The 23809-nt window shown below is 40.3% G+C and overlaps 1 protein-coding gene across 3 annotated transcripts in view; it reads left to right on the top strand.

Moving 5' to 3' along the window:
- Nucleotides 1-20344, top strand: part of SIK2 (salt inducible kinase 2) — a 59832-nt gene extending 39488 nt beyond the window's left edge. For 2 of the 3 annotated variants that reach the window (XM_042800493.1, XM_032998206.2), the window contains 11 exons: nt 289-413; nt 2507-2630; nt 4689-4909; nt 5958-6110; nt 8542-8706; nt 11678-11906; nt 12625-12909; nt 13112-13275; nt 14321-14437; nt 15108-15199; nt 16739-20344. In XM_042800493.1, the coding sequence (XP_042656427.1) occupies nt 289-413; nt 2507-2630; nt 4689-4909; nt 5958-6110; nt 8542-8706; nt 11678-11906; nt 12625-12909; nt 13112-13275; nt 14321-14437; nt 15108-15199; nt 16739-17324 (2261 nt within the window). In that variant the 3' untranslated portion in view covers nt 17325-20344. The remainder of the gene's footprint in view (nt 1-288; nt 414-2506; nt 2631-4688; nt 4910-5957; nt 6111-8541; nt 8707-11677; nt 11907-12624; nt 12910-13111; nt 13276-14320; nt 14438-15107; nt 15200-16738) is intronic. The other variant, XM_042800494.1, reaches the window with a different exon arrangement.
- The last annotated feature ends 3465 nt before the right edge of the window (nt 20345-23809 follow it).

The following is a 23809-nucleotide window of genomic DNA, read 5'->3' as shown; positions in this document are numbered from 1 at the left end:
GTCAGTTTGTTGAATTTTAGTGATACCTTTTTATAAACTTGGATTTAGCAAACTGGTAGAAGTTTACTCAACTCCTACAGGTTGTCAAGTTTTTCAGAGTGTTTTAATAATTATATAGTTGTCATGAAAATAGCAGTATAAGACATTCAGCATCCCAATAAATATTTTCAGTGGGAGTACTGATAGAAGGAGGAATGAAAGTGAATTTTCGGGCCTAGTCCATGCATATAATTATTCTTTGTTATGCAGCTGGAGTTTGGAGTGACTTTTCCCTTAATTTCTCAACAGATTTTGGATTTGGAAATTTCTATAAGAGTGGTGAGCCTCTGACAACATGGTGTGGAAGCCCACCGTATGCAGCCCCAGAAGTCTTTGAAGGACAGCAATATGAGGGACCCCAGCTGGATATCTGGGTATCATTATTCTTTTTTTAACTTGGATCCAAGTCAACTTTTAGGAATCTGGAACAAAGGAATCATCTTTGATTTTTCTTAAGCTGCAGATGAGATGTTCCTCTTCAGCTTTATTTCTTGAGGGTCACAAAACACCTCTTAACATTGGAAGTTAGCTATTCAGGTGGCTATTAAATGTACACTGCAGGTGTATGTTAGCCCACTAGAGGAAACACTGAGTTCCTTCAAAAGCTCTCTTGACTGAATGCATGAACTTTGTTTTTTTCAGTGCTTTTAGTATCTTCTGTGTTAAGTGGGAATTGAACTTAAGGAGCTCTAAGTTCTTGATGAGATTAAAGGGATTCTGAGCCATTGAAACACAGGAGAGATGATGACTACTTTGCTCTTGATGCTGGAAACAAGCACATCTGTACCGCACACATTTCTACTGCAGGCAGCTGCATGTTTTTGAATTGGTGTGTCTCCACGCATACTACATTAATGCAAGAGGGTAGTGCAACCTGCATTCTTAGGCAGTGGAAAAGGGATTAAAATGAAGTTCTGTGTGCCCTTCACGCATTGTCAGGGGCAGCTTTTCATTCCTAATTTAGTTTTGTTTGGGGGTTTTTGTTTGTTTTTTAATTTTAGTATTCTGGTACTTACAATGATGGATTCATATCCTAAAGCAACCAGAGACAGGACAGTTTGGCAGTCTCTGCTCTGGCACCAGGCTTGCAGTAATAATACTGCACATAGCATAACAACATGGGCACTGACATTTTCGTCAGAGCCTGTTACACAAACAGGGTAGTTCATGGAAAGTCACCTTCAGCTGCTAATCTAAATTAATCTAACAGCATTAACAAATAAAAACTGTGCTTTTAGATACATGTATTTGTGTATACATATATGTAGCTGGCTAGATTTTTTTCAAAAAGGCTACAGCCTGTCTGAACCTTCAGTAACTGGTAAATAAATGTAACAACAGACCTCAGCTATGTTTACTGTTTCAGATACCACAGGGTCTGTAAGTGAATTTCTGTACCTTCGTAAATACTGTTTAAATATATAAGATCCTAAATCATTAACAGAATCTGCCTGCCCACAGAGAAATGCACGTGTTTATATATAAGATAAAATCATCATCATCATCACTTATCTTCTGAGATGAGTTAAGGATTCTGTATCTCTTTGCAATATCCAATCACAGAATAGGTCTACTGAAAGTGCTAATCTTGCAGGAGGAATGCAACAATCCACAGTTCAGTTTTTGGCAGGTTAAGGAAAGAAGAAAGTGACTTTTTAAAATATATATTTAATTTTAAAATACCTGTGCACTTGCAAAGTTTTAAGGTGAATGCTGAATGCCTGCTTTTTCCCATTGAGAAATCCAGTGCTGTGGCTATCTATGCCAACTGATTGGCATGAGGATCTGGTGTGGTTATTTCATTTAGTGCAGCACTCTATCTTTTTTGGCATATACTGCAAGACTGTTTCCACTTGCAGTGCCACTTAACTTGTATACTTTCAAAAATTAGTCTGGCAGTTGGAGGACAGCTCTTGCCCAGATTGTCTTCTTTTGCTCATAATAAATAATCCCTCATGCTCAGCACTGCAGACAGCAGTGCAGAATTATTAGTTGGTGTTCCCCTGAAGCTGACTGTTCATGAAGTTACCAGTGTCCCTGTTACCCAGGCTTTTGCAAAGTGGTAAATATGGAAAGTTAGTTTCCTGTTTTGAGCGGCTGCTGTCTGAAGTTTGCTTTTGTTGAACAACATGGAGATTAATAAAAAGTACTCTAATGCTCACCTGAAGTTGGGACTCACTTTTCAGGTATCATTCAGTCATCTGCGTGGAGCTTCCTGCTAGCAACCAGAGTCTAACCTATTACACTTCAGCTTACCTGCTTATCAGCACAAGGTACTGCAAGCCTAGCCATTTTGGGTTAGCTGAGTGTTCTTAATGTTCAGGGATCTTCAGAAATCTAACTCCTTCTTGTATAAATTTCCTTTTCCTGCAGAACATAATTTTAATTTTTTCTGTGACAGGATTTGGCTAGTCAACCTCAGAGACTTTGCTTGTAGCTTAAAAAATGAATGTTCTCTTTCTTACAGAGCATGGGTGTAGTTCTTTATGTTTTGGTCTGTGGAGCATTACCTTTTGATGGACCAACACTCCCAATACTGAGGCAACGAGTTCTTGAAGGAAGATTCAGGATCCCTTATTTCATGTCAGAAGGTAACAGTATGTCCTCTGATGCTCTTGGCGAGATAAACCTGGAGTAAATTCTAGAATACTCTCTATTGCAATGTAGCAAAGGTTGGTGCATCTACACATTAGCTTATGGTATGGCACACTTCATTTTGCAAAGACACACAAGTAAGCCTAGGTGAGCTGTATGCTTTGGCAGTTAGGCTGCTGCTAGGCAAACCAATCCATTTTTTCCCTGCACGATACATGGAGATCTCAATGTGGCTGTGCCCATGGGCAGGGAGAACGTCAAAATGGAAGCTGAAAGATCTCTCACCCTACTGTGAACGGAAATACGGAGAGGCAAACTTGCGTAGCAGTGAGGTTTTATCCTGCAAGGCCATATACATTTTAATGTGGAAAGAAAATATGCTGAGAGCAGTATCACTGTCAAACCTAAATTGTGGATTGGGTGTTTCCTGTTTTTTGACAGTGTCTGCTTAAGCAAAAGCAAAAAGGCACACATCAAGTTTATATGCCAGGTTCTCACTGTCATGTATCTGGCACTCCCACATATAACTGAGATCTCTCCCTTGCCTAATTGCCCCATCTGTTGGGTTTCACTCTCCCTCATGGCTGTTCAGACAAGAACAAGTGAGGCCATTTTTACTCATTTTAATGGTGTCCTTCAGCTTCCCTATGAAAGGGTCTCAAAATGAAATTACCTCAAAACTACCTTCCTGAATCAAATCCTCTTTTGATATAGTACTTTCTGAGGGTTTTTTTGGTTTGGTTTGGTTTTTTGGTTTGGTTTTGTTTTTTTTTTTTTTAAGGGAATTGATTTATTTAATTAAAAAAGCTTTTCAGCCCTCTTGTTAAGGGCTCTGTGGCATAAAATGTTCTGGTCTTCCCCTTTTTCTTGCTGGTGGCATGTACTCCTGTGCGCTGCCTCTGAAAATAGCCACTACACTGTGGCTATAGTGCACTTGGTTGCTTTTAGCAATACCATTATGGCGACCCCTCAGCTTCATGGGCACGTTTTGCAGCCAGCACAGAAAAGTATTGTGTTTCTGTGACTTTGCTGACATGGGTATGCATACTAGATCCAGGTACCTTTGTGTGAGTTGTGATCATTGCTGTGACTGCAGTGTAGATCAGCTGTTTGCTGCTCCCCTTGCTGATCACTTGGTGATATAGGGAGTGGGAAAGGGTATCCCTCCTAGCAAAAGTGTGAAAATAAGATATAAACAGGAATAAATGGCTGAAAATATCTCTCTGAACTATTTGTCATAACTACCTGAATGGACTGACTCATAACAACTGCACTGAAGCCATTATGGTCAGATAGAAATGCATGGAACTTAAAGGAACCTACACTGACTTCCTATCGTATACAAACTGCATGACCTCATCTCCCAAAAAGCAACTGAGATCTGAAGAAAAATTTGATGGTTTTAATGCTGTCCAGCATGTAGTCAAAAAGCAGCAATAGTTCGGTGTCTTCAGAATTACTCTAGCACCTAAAGCTACTGATTGTGCTCTGGTCCTAAAATTAAAACAGATAAACCTGCAGACCCACTGGCTACTATTCACAGCCACATTATTTTTACCTTTGTTTTTGTGATCACTAATGTGGAAATAAATACATTTTTAAACTCCAGATGCTAACCCTAGTTTTGCCAATCCCTTATTTTATAAGCCGGGACAAGCTATTTCAAACTGTGCTGGAGAAGGACGCTAAATTACTCCCACCACACTTCACAGAGGCGGTTTGAAACTTTGTCAATTAATGTTAGCACTGTACTTAGAACAGCACAAGCAGCTTCAAAGAGGTATTAAATATTACTGTTACCCTCACGTGGGAGCTGCGTAGAAGGAATGGTACTGTTAGCCATACCATGCATTTAAAGAAGCTGGGGTTTTGTCCTTAATGTGACTTTTAATCTTGTTTTGAGAGATGGTTTTAGCCTTCAGGAAATGTTTTTAGCACAGAAGTTAGGTGGAAGTAAGGCAATCTCCCATTGTCGTGCTCTGTATTGATAAGTGCCAAGTGAATATATACAAGTACTACTCAGCAGGTTGGTAATGTTTTTTTTTCCCCAACAGAGTGTGAACATCTGATTAGAAGAATGTTGGTCCTAGACCCATCCAAACGGTTAACCGTTGCTCAGATTAAGGAGCACAAGTGGATGCTTATAGAAGTTCCTGCACAGAGACCTATTCTTTATCCACCAGGACAGGAGAATGAGCCTTCCATTGGAGAGTATAATGAGCAGGTCTTACGGCTAATGCACAGCCTTGGAATAGACCAGCAGAAAACTATTGAGGTAAAATAGACTTAAACAGACATTTGTCCCTGGGAGGGAATGTCTCCTGTTTTGTTTTTATGACTAGAACTTACTACTAGAGTTGCTTGAAACATTCTTTTACAACACTGTTCCTTCAGTGTGTTAACTATTCAATTTAAACAAGCACACATTTCCAAAAAATTGATGTTGCAATTTCTTTAACTTAGAGGACACTCAGAAATTGTGCAGTGTGAAAAATGGTAGCCCAACAGGGCTGCTTGTTGCAATGGTGATACTTGCTGCTGCTTACACCTGGTCATTTCTAGAGATTTGTTTGTTAGCTAAGTTGATTCTTAAGCACAGAAGTAAAATAAAGGAGCCATATTAGGTTCCACACTGTTAGATTTACTGGGTGGGGTTGGATAAATCATTACCTGTCAAATGGAAAGAGAGGAGCGAAAATCAGAATTGAAAGTAAATTCTTTTTGAACTTCTAAGAGGGTGAAAAATAAAATGCAGAAAGGAGCATAAAAGCAGTAAGCAGTTGAATCTCTCTGTCCAATCCCAAATCATGCCTCTTAATAACCATAAATGCTAAGACTCCCTAGGAAGTTAAGACAGTCATGTTCTTTAGGATGGTTGATGCTTTAAACCGTTGTGCAGGTTGGCTGTTTGAGTGCTTTCTGCTAGAAGAGGCTAGTTTCTGTACTTCGCAGAGGCTCAGTTCCCCATTTCTTCTCATGACTTTGAATGACGAATATATTTAGGAAGTTTGGGATCTCAGTCCCTCCTCCAGGTTCAAATCTTTGAGGGTTCAGAGTAGTACCTGAATGCTAGCTACAAGTACTGTTGCAGACCAGAACATAGTGCCTGTGAGCTTGCCACTAAACTAAGGTTGATGCTTTTCTTTGCCTGGTAGTGTGGTCTGAAACTTTCTCAATTCAGAACAGCGTTTGCCTACCCCAGTGCCTCTTAGATTTTTTTTCCCCCCTACTAGAAGGCAATTATTTCTTATCCTTGGTCTTGTAAAAAATAAAAGCTAATGCATATTTGGCTGCACCCACACTTTTGTGCTTCTCTCTTTCAGTCTCTGCAGAACAAGAGTTATAACCACTTTGCTGCTATCTATTACTTGTTAGTGGAAAGACTCAAATCACATCGGAGTAGCTTCCCCGTGGAACAGAGACTTGATGCTCGTCAGCGTCGGCCAAGCACTGTCGCTGAACAGACAGTAGCCAAGGTAAGGTCTCATTCCTAGCAGAGGTGGACTTAAGACTGTGCAAGACATTGTTCTCTTCCAAAATGGTGCTTCTACATAGATTCACTTAGAATTCATTGCTATTTTCTGATTTCTTAAGGCATGTAGACTTGCAGTATCATTTCAGAAAGGCATTTTTGGATTTGCCTCCTGTCAGAACTGTATGATGACTAATCAGTTGTCTGGCATTCCTCCTACAGCTCTTCCTGCTGCCCGCCCCGCCCCCCCACCAAAAAAAAAAAAAAAGGGAGTTTGGGGAGGACTGAGTAAGTTTTAAATGAGAAAGGGAAGTTGACTGCATTCTGAAGCCCGAAATGCAAACAGTGGTTTTGGCTTTATATGGGTATCTGCATGGTTTGACCTTAACACCCAGGTTATTTCCCAGTTAAAGGGAAAGTACTGTGCTTGTGCTTCTAATTGGAACACTTCCATTTTTGAGAATTTCAATCCTTTTGCCAGGACATTATGGGTTAAAATGTTAGAGAAATACCATTTCTGGAGGCTGTGCAAGACTTGGAGTATCTTTAATGTGATTGACAAATGAGCTGTTGAATTTAAGGAGAGCTATGCTAGCATGAGGGCTAAAAGCAGGCAGGCTCTGCTTAGTGTTATAAACATAGTCACTCTAAAGGGTCTTGTTGAAAATAAAATTACTTTCTCCCCCGCTGTTCTCTAGCTATGCTTTCTGTCTCCCATGAAATGAAGCATGGCAAAGAATAGTAGAGGTACCCAAAAGAAAACATTAGGATCGACCTATCAGGTTTAGTGGGATCTCTTAAGTACCCGATAAAAGTATCATTGTCATGAGAATCTTAATGGCTCAAGACTCAGAGCTCTGTTCCTAAATAATGTAGTTTCTTTTAAGATTGGCATCACTTTTTCCTCCTGTGACCCAGCAAGAGCCCAATTTCATAGGAGACTTTGCAGTATGGCAGCAAAACCTCTATGTGCATAGAGCTAATGTGATGACTGACTACTTGATTTAAGTCTGAAGGCTGTCGTGTATTTTATCAAGAGCAATTCTGGGTGCTTCTTATATCTGGTGCCAGCCCTTTCATTGCAGAAGGCTGCCCACTTAGTATAGGGAGGATACTAACTGATTCAGGACAGGCTCTAACACTATTCAGCCTGCTTCTTCCCTAGTAATTTTCTTCAGACAGAAAGGTCATGTACACATGTAGAGTTTGTCTTAGTCCAGTAATTCTTAGATTTTTTTTTTTTTACATGTTCTTGTGTTTCATTAAGGTACACAGACACTGTACAGCTTTTGATTTCTATTAATGCATAACTGGAAATATGAAAGACTTGGCCTAAGATGACTCAGATTTATTGTGGTCTCAAGTAAATATTCTCTCAAGTTTACAGCCTCCTAGGTACTGTATTGCTGCTGTACAGAAAAGTGCCCAGACTTGACTTCCAGGAGAAATCACAACCATGCTGGTCCTTTTTCGCTTGAGGCAGCAAGACACTACTTGGTTTTGGATTCTGTTAAAATGAAAGTCAAATTGCTTCAGCTATGAAAAGATAGGTCCAGGAACTATATGGCTGACAAGGACTAAAACCAGCTAGATAGTAGTTCTAATGATAGAAGGACACAGTAGTCAAAAGCAGATGATTAATTATAAGATATATTAAAAGCAGGTGGAGGCAGATGAACAAGGAGGAAGAAAAAAACCTCCTAGAAGGTAGTTCCTTATTGTCCTAAATTCCTGTACTTTATAGCCATATTACCACTTTTTCCTTAGGACTGCAAGCCATCTTGCAGTTATCCCGAGTAACAAGACAATTTGTTTTCGCACATGGTGGCACCACAGACTCCTGTATAAGGCTGCTTGTTTCCTTTTGGACAGGCAAGTTGTGAGGATACTGCTCTTCAGGAAATTAAGGTTAAGAAACAGTGAAAACTACTGTTTTCTTAATTCTGCCAAGCTTACCTTCCCTGAGGCACACCTCTCCCTTCAACAGTGCTCCTTCTGTTAAAATAGCTTCTTGTAGATCGAGCTTGCTCTATTCTTTCTCATGTTCTTTCCTACAGGAATTAGTGCATATTAGAAAAGTCATTGAAACTAGCACTGTGCCTGACAGTAATATTAAGGGATAGATTTGTAATTAATATAAAAAGGAATTCTAGCATGTCAGAAGTTAGAGGGCACCATAGGGTCCTGAACACTGTCTTTACTGCTAGTAAGTGCTCAGCTTCAGTAAGTACCTACTTTAATGACATTTGGGGTTTGTGTATGTGCTTTCTTTAAAGTCTAAATTTAGACTAAGAATGTAATTCATCAAGAATAAGGAAATAAATCCTATACTTCTCCTGCTTTGGAAATGGGCTAGGTAATGTTTATTTTTAATTTGTGACTGTATTGTTTTCTGCCTAAATTGTTCTGGTTTGAGTTCTTAAAATCTTTTGTAGGCACAAGCTGTGGTACCCTCTGTTAACTTGCATTCACAAAATGCAAGGTTGTTGCAGTCTCCAGGTCTTCCTTCAGCTTCAGGAGCAGAAGCCTTTTCATTCCCTCCATCCAACTGCCAGGGAGAGACAGCATTTATGGAGGAAGAAAGAGTTGAGACACCAAAGGTACAACTTAAAATTACCCTACTGTTTTGTCAGAAATCACTAAGACTAAAAAAGATTGTTGCCTTTTAAATTACTGTCTAGTAAAAGTAAAGCTAGTGGTAGTAGCTGTAGTTCTTCAATAATCAATTGAAGATCAGTTCCTTCTGACAGAGTTCCTCATCCTAGCACAAAGCACTGTGGAGACAGGGCCAGAGCATTTGGTAATCCAAACTAATGTCACTTCATTGACCTTATTACACCTCCTGTGTCTTGGTACTTGGAGGTAGCTAAGCTGGAGAACCCTGCTGCTTCCCTCTGCGTTCAGTAACTTTTTCCTCAAAGACCCAATGTTCTCAACCTGCTCCCCCAGGAACTCCTAAGTGCATGCTGTCCCCAAAACTCTGATCTCCAGCAGATCTTCTGGGTAACCTCTCAGGATAGACAGCAAATCAAATATAAAGACCTTCAGGATCTAAACACTTGCCTCTTTAATTTGCTTGTACTAGCTAGACAAAACACATTGTGCCTGTTTCCCTAAATTTAAATATTCTCTGAGTGTCAGAGTTCTAGGTATTTCAGATTATTTTTCTACTTCTCTCTTGCATATAACTTTACAAAGCTGTGTCTTTTTTTGGTCACTAATCCACCTCATGTTCTTTGCTTGCATTCCAATCTTACCACACTCATCGGTAAAAGAGAAATCAACCTACCAAAGTGGGGTTTTTTTCTTCTTCCTCTCAAATGTATTTTTAAGTGCCCTGAAAACTCCTCATATATAGCTTCTAATACAGAGGGTTCACTGCTGAGTATCTAGAGCAACCTACTCAGGTACTCATTCAAAAAAATCAGACAAATGAGAAAAGGAAGGTGTAATAGACCCTGAACAGTAAGGTTCCATTGTCAGCCATAGCAATTAAAATACCATGCACTTCAGATTCCATCTTTCTGCCAATTTCATAATAAGCCAGACAAGAGAGTTACATTTTTGTTAATTTTTTTTGATGAATAGTAAATAGCCAGTGGGACCTTCTGACTGTCAAAAACAGTTAGAACTGCAGCATCTCAAATAGGTTGTATCAGTTCCCAGCTAGGCCATTTCTGTAAATAGGAATGCCTGTAAAATCTTTACTGGAGAGCACATAAAATTGCAGCTCCATCTAATGGCTTTTGTTTCCTGTAATCAGACTGGAAGACTTTGTGTAGGCTTTCCACACCTCCACAGTTAACAGACTTAACACAACTAACAGGATATGACGGCTCCAAAACCTTACAAATATAGGGTTACAGTTTAAGTCTCTGAAGAGAGCTACAGTCTGATCCATTTTGCCATGCAGCTTTGAGGTTTGTGACAATACTCTGCAGGGTAAGAAAGAATAAGTGAAATACATGGGAGTTAAAGCTTTTGTGAGGAAGGGAAGTAACTTAATTATATTTATGAACTGTATTATTATTCTCATTAAACTTCTGTTCTCTCTCATCACATCACATTATAACTTTTATCTCACCATATTGTATATTGCCTGGTGCCAGCTAGGGGTTTGATTTCTTGCTTGCCATTTTGAAGCTTTTAGTGTTGATAACTAATCAGTAAGTGAGCAATAAGAGTGTGACCCTGGTTCTTATCACTGTTAAGTAACTCCTTGTGTGGTCTCTTTCAGCTGAAAAGCAAAAAGCAGTTCAAAGACATCTGGAAATTAACATTGCAAACTTTATTTTGCCTCCCCCTTTACTTTTATAGATGCAGTTTGGCAAGAGTAGATCCACAAATGGTGACTACAGTGAGGTGTCAAATCACAATTGACTTGGGAATACTTAGTGTCTTAAGTATTACAGAGCATGTCTGCTAAAGACTTCTAAGCTCTGATCCATGTCCCATGGTAAACTTCAGAGAGTCTACTGCCCACGTGTTACTGGTTCTCTTTTTCCTTTCAGCAGTTCACTAAATAGTCTTTCCAGTGCTTTTTCTGCCAGATCAGTAGAAGGCATTTTTGAATGAGAAAGTCACAAGTAGAAAGTAAGGCGTGTGAGAAGTTAAGCTTAAAGATATGATCCATTTTTAGATATAATGCCATTTTAGAGGCAGCAGATCCAGAATTTTCCTGTGTAAGCATCATCATCGTACCAATGCTCAAAATACTTACAGCTATTTCTTGATAATGCTTTAAATATTTTCCTAGAGTACTACCATATAGGCTGCTTGCAGGACCATTTGTTAACATATACTGTTAATGCAGTGAAACTTATTTTCCAAACACCAAAGAACTTTGAAGAAAGTTCAGGAATGGTTCATCAACAGTTTTACATAAAATCACCTGAGCAGTGCCAGGTTTTATGCTAAATGAGTGTGTTGTTTCATCCATATTTTACCCAACCTGATCCTACCAAAACAGTAGGAATTATTTGTGCAACAGGACACTACTTAGGGCTTCTGAGGTATTACTACAGAACAGAATACCCCCCCAAAAAACTGCATGAAGTGCAAGGCCATGGTTGTCAAAAGCCAAGTAGTTGCATATGGCAAAGAATTGGTTAAGGTACAGAAGGAATCAGGATAAACTGATTTGAAAATAAAAAAGAATTAAAATCCTAGGGGTATTTTAGGTTCTAAAGGCCCTTATCTGTGCATGATAAATGAGCGTGGTAGGTATAGTAAGGGGAAACAACGATACTGTACATTCCATAAATATTTTATATTTGTGACTAACCTGGCACAGGTTTTTAATAACTTGGGAAAAAAAAAAAAAAAAGCAACCCTAGAGAACCATAGTACTGTGGAAATAAATAGTATTTAGATTCAGGGAGTTGAGTACTAAGAGAACGTCATGTACAATTCTTAACAAGTCTCACTGAACTCAGTAGATTATAGGGAGGTTCAGGAATTTTAAATATCGAGGCTGCCTTTGGTCTACATGATAGGCAGAGATTTCTTGCACTTTGGGGTGATGCTCTGTGCACGTAACTGAAAGCTGTCCATCTTCTTTGTGCCATTTAGGTAAATGGCTGCCTGCTAGATCCTGTACCTCCTGTAGTGATAAGGAAAGGATGCCAATCACTGCCTACCAGCATGATGGAAACATCTATTGATGAAGGAATAGAGACAGAAGGCGAGTCAGAAGATGACCCTGCGCAGGCATTTGCAGCCCTCCAAGCAGCTCGCTGTGGGAAGCGACGTCACACTCTGGCAGAAGTTACCAACCAGCTGGTGATGATGCCAGGCACAGGTACAGAAGTTAGCACAGACATCTCAAAGCTCATTTCCTGCTCTCAGCACTCAGTCTAATAAAAATCTAGTATTTCTCATCCTGGGCTAAGAGCAACAAGGACAAGACAGAGTGTCCTGGTTGTGTTACTTAGCATCTGCTATAAAGGCCAAAGAGGAAAAATAAAACACAAGACACCCCAAAACCTGCTGTACAGACAGTATAAAACCAAAGCAGCAAATATACAGGTGGCTAGAGTCATGTACAACCCCAACAACACCTGGTAACATCTGGTAAGTTGGCTTGTTCTTTTTCACATAACTAAATGTCCCCAAGTCATTCATCCCCTAAAGATGTGCTGGCAGAGTAGGAAACTGCAGAAACAAAAACCTCTGGATTCTCAGGTATGACAAAACCAGCAAGATGACCAAGTCTTTCAGCTCAGGCTACAGTCTTGTCAGGATTATCTACAGAAAAAAAACACTGAACACTCTCCAAACAAGCCAGTGAATATCATCTGCACAGTGTCTTAGTGCTGCGATAATGCAAAAACCAGTAGCAAATCCCCATTCTCATAATGCGAGTGTTAAATTACAATTACTTTATGAAAGTTGATTTTTTTTGTTTCACTTCCTCTAAGACAGTCACTGTTGGCAGGAATAGCTTGAGCTTGTGGCACTTCCTTTGCTAAATTACTGCTGCACTTTGCTTTTATTCTGGCTTTTGGGTTTTGTCACAGGGAAAGTCTACTCATTGGATGAAAACTCGTCTCTGGGCAGTATTGATTCAGAGTATGACATGGGATCCATTCAGAGAGAGATTAAATTCCTGGATGACACCCCTTCCCTAAAAGAAATGGTGCTAACTAACCAGCAAGCACCCAGAATGACAACACCTTTCATAGGTCTGAGACCTGCCAATCCAGCCATGCAGGCACTCACCTCCCAAAAGCGAGAGACCCACAACCGCTCTCCTGTCAGTTTCCGAGAAGGGCGCAGAGCTTCTGACACATCCCTCACCCAAGGTAATTATAACCATTGTCATGACACATTATACCTGGGCAGGGTAGTAAATGTACTCCATACGCAAAAGCACCAAGCCACATTGTGACTTGGTTGTTACTCAGCTTATCTTACATTTGCTGTGTTAACCAGATACAAATTAACTGATTTTCAGGTACGAATTAAACAGTTTCCTGACAAGGGTTTTGCTCAACTCTTCTCTAGGAATTGTAGCATTTCGACAGCACCTCCAGAATCTGGCACGAACCAAAGGAATCCTGGAACTGAACAAAGTCCAGTTGCTGTATGAACAGATGGGGTCAGAAGAACAACCTTCTCTGACATCAACTGCTACACAGTTGCAGCACCTCATTAATAGTCCTCCACAGGTACTTAAACCAGAAATCAAGCTCCATCTTTCAGGTTTTAATGCTTTGGGACAGATAAAGAGAGAGGATAAGGTCTTCTGGAGATCTGAGAAGAGCTAATTTACAGATAACATTCCCTCTTCTGCAGAATAGAGAATGGGCATTTGCAGGCTAACCTTTACCATCCTCATGGTGCCAATGCAATGGCCTTGTTCACTTATTGAATTCAGCATTTTATTATTGCTTCTAATCTGAAGGATGCTTTAGATTTAACAAAGCCCAATAACATCTTTCCCTGTTGAAGCCTGTCTGATATAATTGTAAGAAGTGCAAGAGCTGAGTGGTAACAGCCTGGTTTGCCTAGTGAAATGCTGAATAGTTTCTAGCAGCTCCCTAGTTACTTGTTTCAAATAGAACAGGTCACAGCAAACAGGAATTGTAAGTTTCTGTTAAACCCCAGGAATAAAATGGGTAAGAAGTATGCAGGCCTTGTAAGCACCTAATGTTCCAGATGCAGCCTGCTATTCTTAAAGCTCCAGCTGTTACTTTCTGACTGCTAGAAGACTTCAGTTCAGACAAGCACAAAGCTGTAATGTTTTCACAACAATCTCTCCCTTGATGTAAACATGTTGCAGTGTTCATGGTATTCCTCCCTTCCCATGTCCGTGCTCTCCAGCTTGCTAGAGATGCCTACTCCATGCTGATCCTCTCCACCTGTATTGCAAGTTTTTTGCCTTCTGTTTTGAAGCTGTGAAATGAGAGCTGCCCAAAAGCACCTTAAGTTTGGATGGTTTTCTAACCCTGTAAATTTGTTTTTCAGAAGACAAGTCAGAAAATACATTATATATAATACCATTTTAGTTACAGGTATAAGCCCTTGCCATTGAGCAGCATGGGTCGTTCAAAGCTTTGCAGTTTAGGCTCCTCACCATGCAGTGGAAGTGGTGAGTGACACCAGAGACCAGTCTATGTGGCAACTATGAAACCTCTGTCAGGGGAAATCCGTAAGGGGTTGAGGCAGAAAAGCCTTTTCTGGGGATGAAACTTGTTCCTCTTCTCTCTGCAGGAGGAAGCATCTCAGCAGCAGCAGGAAGCTGCATCTGCTTTCCCTAATGGTGCACATCCCCCATTATTATCCAGACGGCAGAGCTTAGAAACACAGTACTTACAACACAGGTTCCAGGTACCATACCTCCCCTCCACTGAATTAAACCAGCTGCTGTCACTACACAGCAGACTAGCCTTTTAGATCTTATTACTCAGGGAAAATTAGTCAAAGGCTAAATTAGCAGAGAACAGCTGAATTTGAAATTATGCTCTATTTTTCCTTTGTCAGACACTGACCTTAATGCAAGAAGTAAACTGTATTACTGCTGCTTTCCTACTCCATCTGCTACTGTGTAGTGTTATTAAAGCAATTTGAAATAACTGCTAGTGAATACTCACGGTGTGGTTGCACCCCATAAAGGTTAGGCATCAGCATCTGAGGAGCCACTTCTGACCCCATGGGACTTACTGTTTCTCTCTTCCCCTTCCCCCCCTTCTTTTTTAAAACCATTCTTGGTTTAGCTTTAGTTTATAATATTTTTTTTTGCAGCTTCTCTTTCACTTGGGAAGAAATCTTTCTATGGACTGTTATGGTACAGTCTGTCATGCGAAGATACTCTTCGTCTAAGGGTTAGAAGCCAATAACCAGTAGCGGTTGTGGTTTTAGATAGTAGCTCTATTGACAGCTTCTGAAAATGGAGCTGTGCAGTTACACTATCATAAGGGTAGATACCATTCTTTCACTTGATTTCTTGACTAATGCATTAAGTCAAATGCAATTTAAAACAGCACTGCTTTTCTTGCAGAAACCCACCCTACTATCAAAAGCTCAGAATACTTGCCAGCTATACTGCAAAGAATTGCCACGGAGTCTGGAACAGCAGTTACAGGAGCACAGGTAAGAAGCTTTCTAACTGTGCGGATAAGTTATTTATTCTTACTCTCAAGAGTAATAAAATAACTGGAACAGTCTTTATCCATTTAGAAATTATTTGAGAAAGGAAAGCTTTGCCTTAAAATTTGTAAGGACATGGTGGTTCTTTTAAAAGAAGAGGGACAACAGTCCTGCCATGTGTTTACAATTTTCTGTGCTATGAGCTCTTCATCAGCTAACACTACCAGGTGGCAGGTAAGCTGCAAACACCTGCATACTTCATTTAGTGCTAATGGGCATATAGAAGAGTATGAGGAAGCTACCCTACTACCTACATTGTTGTACTTAATTTCACTCTCATCCTTCCAACCACCCCTTGTTCGTAGCCTCCATATTGCAGTATTTACCATAAATCAGAGCATGGATTGTGTATTTCTGCCTGCTGGGAGGTCCTGGAGTCATTGAGGTATTTCCTGTCTCAGTCCCATGACCAAAAATTTTACAGTAAATTAAATCAGCTTTTTCTTGTCATACAATATCAGTTTAGAAGTGACACTCCTGGAAAGGTTACAGTAAAGAGCGAATAGATTTGAAGTGTCCCTTTTGTAACAGTACATATTAGAGCAGACAAGATTTTAATTGACAAGTTAAAGGGCTGTAAGCTCTTTATGAGCTCATGATTTGGTAATCGTCACACAAGTAAGCAGGAGAGATACTAAAGACAGTTACTGTCCCTGAGTTTTGCAAAAGAATCACAAAGAAAAAAGAAAATAACCTAGCTACATGCAATCTAGAACAAAAGCATAAAAATACTACTTGATTTCAAGAAAACATGCAATCTGCAATTACATTTTAGCTTATGGCCACTCCTGACAACTGTAGAGTTTATTAATCCTAATAAAGAACTTAACAGTTCTGAGAGCAGCTTGGTATACCTTGAGAATAGGAGGTCTGCATAGAGAAATAAAAGCTAGGAAGCAATGGATTCATTTTCTGCATGCTTTGGGAATCAGCTGGCAGGAAACCTTCACTTTGTCCTATCACAGGAATTTGTCAAAGGTAGCTATAACCTTGCATAGTGTTGCAAAGTCTTACTGTTTGTAAAGAGTGAAAAACGTGGAGTTTCGTAAAGGTTCACAGGGAGCAGAACACAGGGGGAAGGAGACTTCATTCATTTCCATTAGTAGCCATCAATACTCAAGTCTTTAGCTCCCAAGTTTCACAGAGCAGTGAATAGCAGGCTTAAAATACAAATACAGTGCACCTGATTCTTAGCAAAAGCAATTACACAATGCATGGGGTTAACTTAATTGCACAGGAGAAATTCACTAGACAATGAAAAAGGTTATCAAAAGGAAGTTTACGAAATCAGCCTTTGCACCTTTGCTGAAAGGTGAAGATTCTGGTCTGCTGTAAAACTTAATAAACAAGACAGCCCCAGAATTTTCCAATTCTTTACTTTACTCCCTGCGGGACTGTTTGAGTGACTAGCACGCAGGACTCATACTAGTACCTTAACACTTCAAAAGGCAAAAATAATTGCTGTTTATGTCCTTGATTCAGGCTGCATCAGAAGCGGCTCTTTCTCCAGAAGCAGTCCCAGCTGCAGGCCTATTTTAACCAGATGCAAATAGCTGAGAGCTCTTACCCAAGGTCAAGTCAGCTGCCACTTTCATGCCAGGAGGAGCAACAGCAGCAGCAGCAGCAGTCAACCCAGTTCGGCTTACAGCAACCTCTGAGCCCTGTGATGGAGCCTTCCTCAGAACAAATGCAATATGACCCCTTCCTCAGTCAATACCAGAAGGTACAGTTGGATCCACTGCCCCCCTCCCGGATCACCAGCTCATCACAGTTGTCATCACCAGTTCAGGTGCAGCAGCCACCACAGTCCTTACAATATTCATATCAGACTTGTGAATTGCCTGTTGTCACCTCTTCTGAGCCAGACTACCCCGACCAGTGCCAGTATTCCATGGACCCAGCACAACAGAGCAGTGTAGCATTGCCTGACAGCCAGAGCAGCTCAGCATCTCATGAGTCCCAGTCAAACTATGATGCATTGACCCTCTCGGAATTGCCTGGACTCTTTGATTGCGAAATGATGGAGACTGTAGATCCCCAGCACAGTGGCTATGTCCTGGTGAATTAATAATACCATGGGGTGACTAACATGAGAGTTGAAGACAGGACAAATGGAGAAGCATGTGAATTTTTGGTTTTTGTTCCTACCCCAAAGTTCATGGTAATTTTTCAACCCTTGAATTAACAGGGGAACTAAAAATCCACCTGACTGGAAAAAAAAAAAGCAGGAGGTGGCAAGAAGTGTTTGGCCACTAGCTCCTCTTGCTCGTGGCAGGGGCTATAGAACAGAAAGTGCGGTTTCATCCCACAGAGAACTAGTTTGCATGGAAGGAGGCAAAATAGTGAGCTTTAGAGGAAGGAACTAGCCCCTCCTAAAAAAACTGGGGAGTTGGTCAGCATTCATCTAACATTCACTTGGAGAAATGAGAATGAGTGCACATCATATTGTACTTCTTGGCAATAAAAGCAATAGTTTTCATTGAAATTCAGGGTAGGTTTGGATCTGTGCTGATGGCAACTGTAATACTCTTTCAAGAGTAGCATGAGGTGAAATTAAGGGAAAGTTGCACTTCAGCATCCAATTGCTGGTTAAGCTACTGATCTGGAACTACTCCATAGTAAGTGTCTGAGATAACCAGGCACCTCAGGCAGCCTCCACTTCTTCCTGCTAGCAAGGAAACAGTATTTCCCAAGCCTGCCAAGGAACTCTTAAACTCTTCCACTAAGGGAAGCTTCTGGACCTCTAAGTGACATCATGACTCTGTCAAAAGATACCTGGAAGTGACACAGGGCACCACAGTGGTTTGTAGAGACCTCAGGGTGGGGATCAGATTATTAAAGGATAAAGGATTAGCTAACAGACAGACAGAAGATAAGAAGTACCATGAGAAAAATCAAGAGCTACAGCCAATGGCATTAAAAAAAAAAAATTAATCCACCTGGGTGGCTTTTGAAATCAACCCTTTCTGCAGGCTTGCCTTTGTGGAGGGCTCTGTCTTGGAGAAGTTCTGATCACTGGAAATGATCCATCTGTCCTTCTGTTGCATTTTAAAAACAAGCAAACAAACTGTGTTTTGAATTTGCAGTATGTGTTGCTGGTGGTTTATTGAGCTTTGTATATTTGGACAATTATTTAGGGTTTTAGAACTTAAGGATAAAAACAATGAGCTTAAAAACCCCCTGTGAAGTGATAGTGCTGTGCCTTTTTCAGTTCTTTATCAGCCTATATGCTTTTTTCTGAAGAAAGTAGGTAACACCCCATTTATATCCTTGCTATAGCCAAAGTCCCTTCAGAGCACATGTTCCACCATGTGGAACATAATGTTTAACTTTCTTAGTGTTTTGATTGCTCATGTATATATAACATTAAAAGTATTACAGCAATATTTAGCATCACAAACTGTTGATCTATCAACCATTTCAAGAAATACTAAACTCAACAAGCAGTAGTTTTGTGTCCAGAACTTTCAGTCATGAAATGTGAGTCATAGGAGGACTGTTTAGGAATCTACAGAAAGTTTAGATCTCTAGTTTGGGTCTAAGTATTGTGGGACGTTACAGGATGATAGACAAACAAGACTCACAGCTAGACAGTTCAGCCCTTTTCTGAGCAAACACTAAGCACAATTGCAGATTTAGTAAAGCACAAAGGATAGCAGAGAAACTGTGCTTGATCATATATGTAGAAAACACCACTGTTTGCAGGAAAGTTTGTTGAGCTAAGGTCTTTGATGCTACAAATAATGAGGGTGTAGAAAGCTGGATAATCAGCCAGCGTTTACAGCAATAAGACCATATTTAAATGTGGAATACTAGGACTTTAGTCACTGCATTGTAGGCTGTGTGAAGGAAGGAAGGGTAACAACTGACAGAAGGCACCCTGCTTCCTGTATACTACAGTTAGAGAGGCAACTCCTGTTGCTATATAGAGGCTGCTCTGATATTGGTCCAGTTGTGCAGCTGTACTCAAGCCACAAGTGCTCAGCTTCTACCTCTGGTATCACAGTGATTCTCAAGGCATCAGCAACAGAGAGTTTGAAGAACAGGGATCACATCCATACACTACTTACGTGATGCAAGATAAAGAGAGCTAGAAAGCTCTCCTTTAAATAGATGAGATGAACTTTTCCCTTCAAAAGGAAACTTGTCTGACACAGTAAATAGCTATGGAACACAGAAACCAACAAAGGGAAGGGAAATGGCTTGACAAATACTGCAACATTACAAACCAGGCATTTCACAACTGTAAAAAAAAAAAAAATAAATAAAAAAGAGGCAACAGTATCCTGTCCTTTCATTTCTCCTTCCCTACCCCACAGCATAATAAACACTTCTGGAATTCTAGTATTTGACCAAGCACTCAAGGAACTATGCAGTGAAAACTTCTAATGGAGACGGGCCCAGTTCTGCTCCAGGAGCTGGGTTACTGCCATAACTATAACCACTTCCTTCCCATCCAACCCCAGGATACTGTACGTGTCAAGACTCAGAAGATAAAAATAATTCTGCTCTTGAGTTCTGCAATTCATTTGTCAGTATGTGCCAACTAGCCTAAGCTCATTTGAGCTTTGCAGTACTGGTAAGGGGGAAGCTACAGTGTTGTTTAATAATGTAGTTTAGACTGGCTCTTCCCCTCAAAAACAATATTTAACATTTCATGTAATTTCCATAAAGACAATTAGAGTAAAAGGCTTCTAGTGCTTTCTAATATGGCAGAGTATCCACTGGGCGCTACTTCATACTACTTTGAAGTGGATTTTTTGTTCACATCTGTTTGTCTAACATTAGAGAACTGTGTACACTACTGTTAGAGTAATTATTAGCTTTATCTTGTATTACAGATTCCTTTGAAGAGACTTTGGTGTGATGTATATGGGGTAAAAATTTCATATGGAGAAAAGTGCAATATGTGTGTGTGTGGTACGTTCTTTAATGTATTTTTTTAAGGAGTTAGAGGGTTTAGTCTCTGCTTTGGGATAAATGCACTAGTTTTGTGAGCTCCAGTTTGGCAAACTCATCTGTAGTATTTACATGCAACTGATATGCTGGACTCTGTAAAACAATTACAGTGTATTAATACAAAATAAATAATATGTGCGTTTCATTTTTAATATCTAGTGAGCTAAAGCAGCCCCTGCCTCTCTTGTTTTCTTAGCAGCCTCCTAAGGTATTATATTGATGTTATTTTCTCTCTGAGGTACCAAGCTACTAATGACAAAAAAGAAAATGAGTGTCTACTGCAAAGACTGGGTTTTCTAGACTGAAGTTTACTTCCTAGCGTTTTACATACTTGGGGTAGTTGATACCACTGACTTTTGAAGGCAAATACAAATGGACAAAGCATTCCAATAGCTTCAAAAAAAAAAGCTGCATTTCTTTACTGCCTGTCATCCGTCAGTGGTATATCCCCTTAACCTTGAAAGAGGAAAGTTATTCTCAAAACTACTATTAGTTTGGACATTTTCCGTGTTAATTAGTATACACTGTCCAACAGGTGATATGAAAATCAGTTTAATTCTGATCATATAATGCTAAACCCTAGGACCACTGTGTGAAGGGGATGGGGGCTTGGGTATGTACTGCCAGAGGGAATCCATTGTAATTCCCCTAGTAACATAATCACAGCATACCATTATGTCATCCCCTGCTCCACTGTGAAGAACTAGTCAGAATTTGACCAGAAAAAGTACTTACAGAGGGAGCAGCTTGGGATCAGAATTATTACCTCACAGAAAGGAATGAGATTTTTCTTTCAGACATCCTAGTAGAACAGTTTCCCCAAGACTTCAAAGACACTGAAATTTCTTGAGGTTAGATTTTTTGTCTGTCTCTTGTTACATCAAGTACAATTAAAAAGAGATTGTGTTCACAAGAAAGATCTGCTTACCTGCTTTATCTAACTTTCCAAATGAACTTTATCTGTAAAAGCATTCCTTCTCTGTACATCCTCTACAGTATTTCTTTCAGCCGTTCTGCAACGCAAAGCTGTTTGGGACAGGATGGGGGAATCTCAAAAAATTAAATCAACTTTTTGCTGGGAAAATACAAAGTTCCTCGATTTCTCACTAAAAGAAACAGGCTCAAATAAAAACACTGTCCTGACCTCTTTTAATTAAATCTCCTTTCTTTGTAGAGAAAAAGATTGCCACAATAAAGGGCTAGATCCCTGTTACAGCCATTCTGGATAGGATAGGAACAGTTAGGGAACTGAGAGCAGGCTTTTTTAAAGCTACTTATGTGGTCTGGACAACACATACTTTTCACTGATTTAATTATTCATAAAAAACCAATTGGATTAGTACAGTCTAATGCTACCAATACGGTTATACCATGCAGCATCATTTATAATGGTTGTATTTCCATGGATGTACAGGACTGTATTGGTTGGAAATAGGTGTCAGTACCACATGGGGATTTCACTGACTGTTCCTAAACTAAGAGAGGTTTGGAAAGCTACTCATATAACAGTAAATTACAACTAGATCTTACTGAGCTAGTTATGCTACCAACTTCCAGGAATCCTTATTTCTGCAGTCCACATACACACAGAGTTTAAGGCAGACAAATGAATCAAGGCACTGTGTGGGACACTGCAGTCTTTTGTAGGGGCTGAAAGACTTCATACCATGAGATTGTTACAGTACTTTCCACTTTCATTAATAGAAGACATTGAGAATCACCTAAGCTGAGATCAAAAAACAGGAGGCAAAGTCAGGGAAACTTTTTCTTCTAGGAAATCAGAAACAATAACATTACCCATGGTTTTGGCTCTCCCCCTTCTCTGCTCAAACAGCAAGTTTGAATTGACCTGTAAGAAACCTCCTGGGAAGAAAAGCCCCACTCCCAAGAATAGAACAAGACAGACATTCATGAATTGCATCCTGTTAACTACTTTCCTTAAAACCTTTTACCCTGATCTGCGGTGTAATAGGCTTACTTCAACTTAGCCTAAGCCAGTCTAGGACTTTCCTCTTAGAAGAGAGGCTTCTTTCCTATAGAATATAAGCAACAGCAGTGAAAAATTCATCTTATACTGTTGCTCGAAGCACTACACCACTGTCCTGTTGAGGGTGAAAACTGAAAGTGAACCATATATGTCCTCTGGTAATTTAGACAAAAAGTTTCATTCACAGAGAGAATGGGCAACTCGAGAAGAGGCTCTGTAGAAAAACAAAATGCCATGCTCTTCACAGAGGAAGCATCAGAGACCAGAAGGTAACTAACACAGGGAAAACATAACAGTTTTTCCATCGGACTGCAACAACAGTTATGCAACATAAAAGGTCACGATGTGTTTGTGTGTGTACATATATGTGAAAAACATCTCGGCATCTCTTTTCTCAACATTACTAGCAACACTCTAGTGACCCTCAGGGTTTATTGAAGAAACCCTTCCAACAGCAAGAAAAGTGGGATGCTCAGAGGTGTCAATGAAAAATCGATATATTACCCAGCAGATTCACTTATCTTCCCACACTGAAAGTGCTGTCCCTATTGCATTTGTGTAGCAATGTCAGCTACAACTGGCTACCAACAGCTACAGCTGAGCAGGTAGTGTGACACACTGGTACACAAAACACTACAGCAGAATTAGCAGTTTGGCTTATAACAGTACTGATCAGCTGACTGATCGTCTTCCACGTTCCCATGAATCAAAAGTGCCAAGAAGCCTTTAGACTATGCACCCGGACCAATAATGCTGTGCCTTAACTCTACACCAAGCTCAACACGTTCAGTGTATCTCTCGTGGCTGCTTTCCCTCATACCCTGCTCTTCTGCTGACATCTAAAACTCCTGATACAGTCTCGGGCAATGATCCAAATGAGAAGGGTGAAGCACTGTATCTACCTGCACGCCCCGCTTAACCACAGACATCATCCAGAGATCACAGGATGACTCAAGCTGCACAGAGACAGGGACTGTTAGTCACTCCTTCCTCAACAGCACCACAAACAGGCTACATACAGGACAGGAAAAAAGTATGCAAACACACTTTCCCATACAGACATAGTCTTTCACTGCTAGCAGTCAAAGCAAATCCAGAGAAGGTCACACCTTGAGTTACCTCAACTAACCTTACAAGCTCTCTGGAAGACACTCCTTCTCCACCCCCATGGAAAGGCTAAGCCCTCCTTATCCAGGTGGAGACAGGAGAAAGCCCTCCCCCTCACTGGCATAAAGTCCGACTTACAGACTAGGTCAGAGCCTTTAAATCCTTTGCAGAGTTGCAGAGCACAACATTTCTCTGCTGGGCCTCAGGCCAGCAGAGCTTTCCTTTTCAGTGTTATCTGGCTGACAGTGCTCATTTAAGGCTCTGGCAGATGGATCAACAGCAAGGCTATCACAGGGACACAATACACATGAAGTAGCAGCCAACTATCAGGACAGTTTATGCATGGGGTGAAAGCAGAATGCATACACATCTCTCAAGCTGATTAGGCCTTTACAATCTGAGTGTAGTTTTAAAACTGTCCAAATCCAATGCATAACTTATCTATGTATGTGAGCTTCAGCCTCTGTTCACCTTGCACCAGAGTCTAAACGCATTCAGGA

This window comes from Tyto alba, unplaced genomic scaffold (assembly GCF_018691265.1).
Source record: "Tyto alba isolate M040663 unplaced genomic scaffold, T.alba_DEE_v4.0 Super-Scaffold_32, whole genome shotgun sequence".
Classification (NCBI taxonomy): Eukaryota; Metazoa; Chordata; class Aves; order Strigiformes; family Tytonidae; genus Tyto; species Tyto alba.
The sequence above is the reverse complement of the archived record's forward strand: the minus strand, read 5'-3'. Positions and strand labels throughout refer to the sequence as shown.